Source organism: Oryzias melastigma, linkage group LG6 (genome assembly GCF_002922805.2).
Source record: "Oryzias melastigma strain HK-1 linkage group LG6, ASM292280v2, whole genome shotgun sequence".
Lineage (NCBI taxonomy): Eukaryota > Metazoa > Chordata > Actinopteri > Beloniformes > Adrianichthyidae > Oryzias > Oryzias melastigma.
The window spans coordinates 25576650-25580571 of record NC_050517.1 but is presented as its reverse complement, the minus strand read 5'-3'; the positions used below and the strand labels follow the sequence as shown (position 1 = coordinate 25580571).

Here is a 3922-nt window from a genome sequence, read left to right as displayed (position 1 = left end):
ATCTGACCATGTTGAGCCTCTGCTGCAGCTCCTGCACTTGCTGCTGAGTCTCTGCCTGACTGTGGGTCTTCTCATACAGAACTGATGTCATCTTGACCTTAATAAGCTTGTTATTGACCTCGTCCAGCTCCTGTGAGGCAATTAGTCATGGGGATTTTATCCAGCTTATGTTTAGGTATTATCATACTAAAAAGTTGTCATTTTTTTGTGTGTGATCCATGGATCACAGTTCTCATACCTTCTTCAGAGACACAATCGTAGCCTCTTGTTTTTGGTTGGCAAACGTCAGTTTTCGGTTAATCCTCATGGCCTCATCAGCTGTAGAAGGAACAACAAAGTCAGTGTCCAACATTCCAACATAACAGCTACAAGATTCAAGTCACAGCTGAGGAACATGAAAAAGATAAATGATGGACTAAATATATTATATAATTTCTCAAAGGACTGAAATGCTTCAAAAACACGTTCACTACTTTTTGTTAACAAACCGCTACAGTCAGATGAGAGCGTGTCAGATAAGTGAGCAGAAAAAGCTGAAAGTAACAGAGCAGGAGAATAACAAGATGGATAATCTAGTGGTGTGGGAATTCTGTTTTGGCTCACATCGAGCCTGTTCGCTGCGGCCGTGTACACGGCGGACCCGTGAGAATTCTTACAGCCGCAGTTTATTCTTAAATGAATTCTCCTGAAGGAGTTTTTAAACAAACGTGACAGTGACCTTTGCCCGTGACCCAGATCTGCACTCCAAGCCGATGATGTGGATAAAGTGAAAAAGATGAAGTGGCAGAAGGTTTCTGTAGGAATTAGCATTCCAGTCTAGTGTGGAGTCAGCGTGAACCAAAGTCTGTTTGAACAGCCTCCAGGAGCTTGGAACAAAAATCCTTAAGACTGCAATTTAAACTGAAAACAGTCAAAAATGCACTTTGAGCTGTTATCTTGCTACTGTTTCCATCTGCAGACTGGTGGTTGTACCGTTTTGCTGAAGCTGCTCGTGGGCCTTCTTGACCATGGCGCATTGTCTGGAAAGAGAGCTGAATCGCTTCTCAACCTCCCCCAGCTGGTTCAGGTGGCTGTCCTTTGTTCGACTCTGCAAAGCCAGTTTCTGTTCCTGCAGACGGTTCAACGAGACCCCAATGAATGAAGGCACGGAAACATAAAGATGAGTCTCAAACACACGCAAATAAAACAGAAAAATAACAATACGAGGAAGTATCTCTAGACTAGAATGAAGACTAGTCTGCTGTGTGTAAACTAATACAACATTCATTTATCACCAGGGTTTCAAAATGGCGGCAACCATAATGTGGAAAAATCATAAACGAATCTGGCCAAATTTTAGGAGAGCCAGAGGTAAGACATTTTCGGTGGCTGTCACGTCCAGTGATACTAATACATGTCTATGAGCCCAGCCAGTTTATTTTCTACATAGGAAATACAACATATGCCACAAGAATATGTTAAAAACACCAAAAAAATGCTTTTCATAGGTCTATAAAAAACTAAGGCCATATTCAGACAGGAAAAGTCCATTAGTGCAGACCGAGTCTGCTTAATTTGGACCGTATCGAGTCCTAAACCTTGCGTTTGGTCTGTATTCAGACTGATGTCAACTGGACATTTCTGTTTTGAACCAAAGCTTGTAAACAAAACCATGTAACTACATCTCTTCAGTCATTGGGCAGAAATTGTGAGGGCGGGGCAAAGCAATGAGAGAAAGAATAATGGAGTCCTACGTCTTGGAATCCTTGTCGGGATAACTCACTTATTCAAACTTTATATTTCGTTGATCAATTTTGAAGGTGTGTATCAACGTCGGGTACAACACTGTTTACTGCTAGTTTGGTACGGTGGAGGTATGCTGTAAGGCGGTTACTAAAGAGCCAGTCACCAAAAGGTAAACTGATAAGTGTCTATGATATATACAGGGTGATATACAGGGTGTCCCATAAGTCTCCACAAATAGGAAAAATAAACGTTTTTTGACATCAACCATTTCTATTTCTATAAAATCCTCTATATGACTGTATTTGCTCTTCATTCAAATGCATTTTCTGGACTATCTGAAATATAAAGACATACATGTTAGAACCCTATATCGATGGAATGTATTATGTTCCCTATGTATGGAGACTTATAGGACACTCTGTAGATCACATGTCAAAGTCAAGGCCCGGGGGGAAGATTCGGCCCAAATTTTGGAATTTGGTCCCCTGTGCGATTGAGTTTGACACTCCTGCTGTAGATTGTCAGGGAAACAGTGTGAGAAGCAATGTGTATCACGTTGAAAGTCGTTTTAATGAGCCTGCATTCAACCAAGCACATTTCAATGAGTTGCTGTGTCTCATCGCTCCACTACTCTTTTTAAATCCCATAATTCCCGGCTACGGTGGCCGTTTTGGTCCAGTTGTTCCACTTGGAGTACAGAGTGTATTCAGACTGAGGAAACCCAGAGTTCAGTCTGATTGGAAACGAACCGAGACCACCTTTAAAGATGGGTAGGAGAGCGTGCTTAACCAAGGTTCACAGGCTGAAAATTTAGTCCAGAATTTAGTCACTTTAAGTGAACCAAATGAGTCCAGTCTGAACACACCCTAGTGAAATTTAACTGGACTTTAAATTATCTATGAATTTTGTTTTTCTTATCACTTCTGCAGATTACAACTACATAAACCAGTAATAATAAAATAGGAGAAAAAAGGCAATTGATCCCCAATCTTCCAGTTCATCACACCATGCTGAGCCAAACACCGAGAGGAAAGAGTAAGAACTGCTGCACAGGTGGGAGAAAGGATCAACAGAAACATTCAAGTACACTTAGTGCTAATTTAAAAGTTAATGTATTTTTGCTGCCAAAGAAGAGCTTACAGATGGATATAAAACTTGTTTCCGTTTAGATCTCTGTCCCACTACTGAGATAATTGTGAAGTCATCATAATATTAAGGAATAGAGAATGTTTTAAAAGTTGAGCACACTCCATGAGCTGAAGCCAACTCCAGTTTATGCTTCAAAGAACAAGTACCATTAAATTTTGATTGTCTGTATCAAGTTGAGTGGATTTTTTCCCCCGTCTCACTCCCTTCTCTTTCATTCCCGCTTCACTGTGTTCAGCTCTCCAACTCTGCGATCCACCAGCTCCCTCTGACTCCCTTTCCCTCCGCCGAGGCAAAGGAGGTTAAACCGAGCGAGGAACAGATATAAAATATTTTAATAGAGATATTTTCCCTGCTGTGCTGGCAGTTCAAAGTGTCATCCACTCCCTATCTGTTACTCCTCAGGAGCTCGTCTCTCTGAGCCTATCCCTCCTTAGCACCGGCTCCTCTTTTTTCTCGTTTATTTTTTCATACTCCCCCCAAACCTATGTCAACAGTTTGCATAAATGGAAAGTTCCCCCCCCTTACCAGCTCACTTGATTTCTTCTCTAAGTTGTATTTCAGCAACTGTGTAACAAGAAAAAAAACAATTAGTCATCATCTGAGAATGTATTCACATTTAAGAGACAATGGGAAATGTTTTCTTACATTTCAGTCATACGATTTACTACCCATTGTCTACCATACATCCATCCATTTCAAAGAAATGTCTATTAACTTTTTTTTTATTTAAAAAAAATTAGCTTTTGTTAGGCAATTCTAAAACTCATTTGATCCGCTGTTAACTAATCTACTGCTGGCTAAGAGCTACGTTTTCTCAGCTGAGATTTTTAGGACTAATACAACTTCAAACATATTTTATTTTGCATTGAAAGGCAAATCAATGTACAATTTTAAAATATTTAAGTTTTGATTATTTTATTTTTAAGAAATTTAAGAATAACTTGTAAAAAAAAATCTTAATGGTGAAGTTGCTTCATCCAGAAGTGCTTCAGGCTTTCAACTGGATATTTGGGAATTATGCCACCTTTTTTTTTTTTTTTTTTTTTTT

The 3922-nt window shown here is 39.6% G+C and overlaps 1 protein-coding gene across 1 annotated transcript in view; it reads right to left on the bottom strand.

The window, feature by feature from the left end:
* Positions 1-3922, bottom strand: part of LOC112152670 (myosin-4) — a gene marked incomplete in the record, with an annotated part of 23002 nt that overhangs the window by 10487 nt on the left and 8593 nt on the right. Inside the window, 4 exon segments of the mRNA XM_024282384.2 lie at positions 8-130; positions 239-318; positions 973-1108; positions 3400-3438. Coding sequence (XP_024138152.1) covers positions 8-130; positions 239-318; positions 973-1108; positions 3400-3438 — 378 coding nt within the window.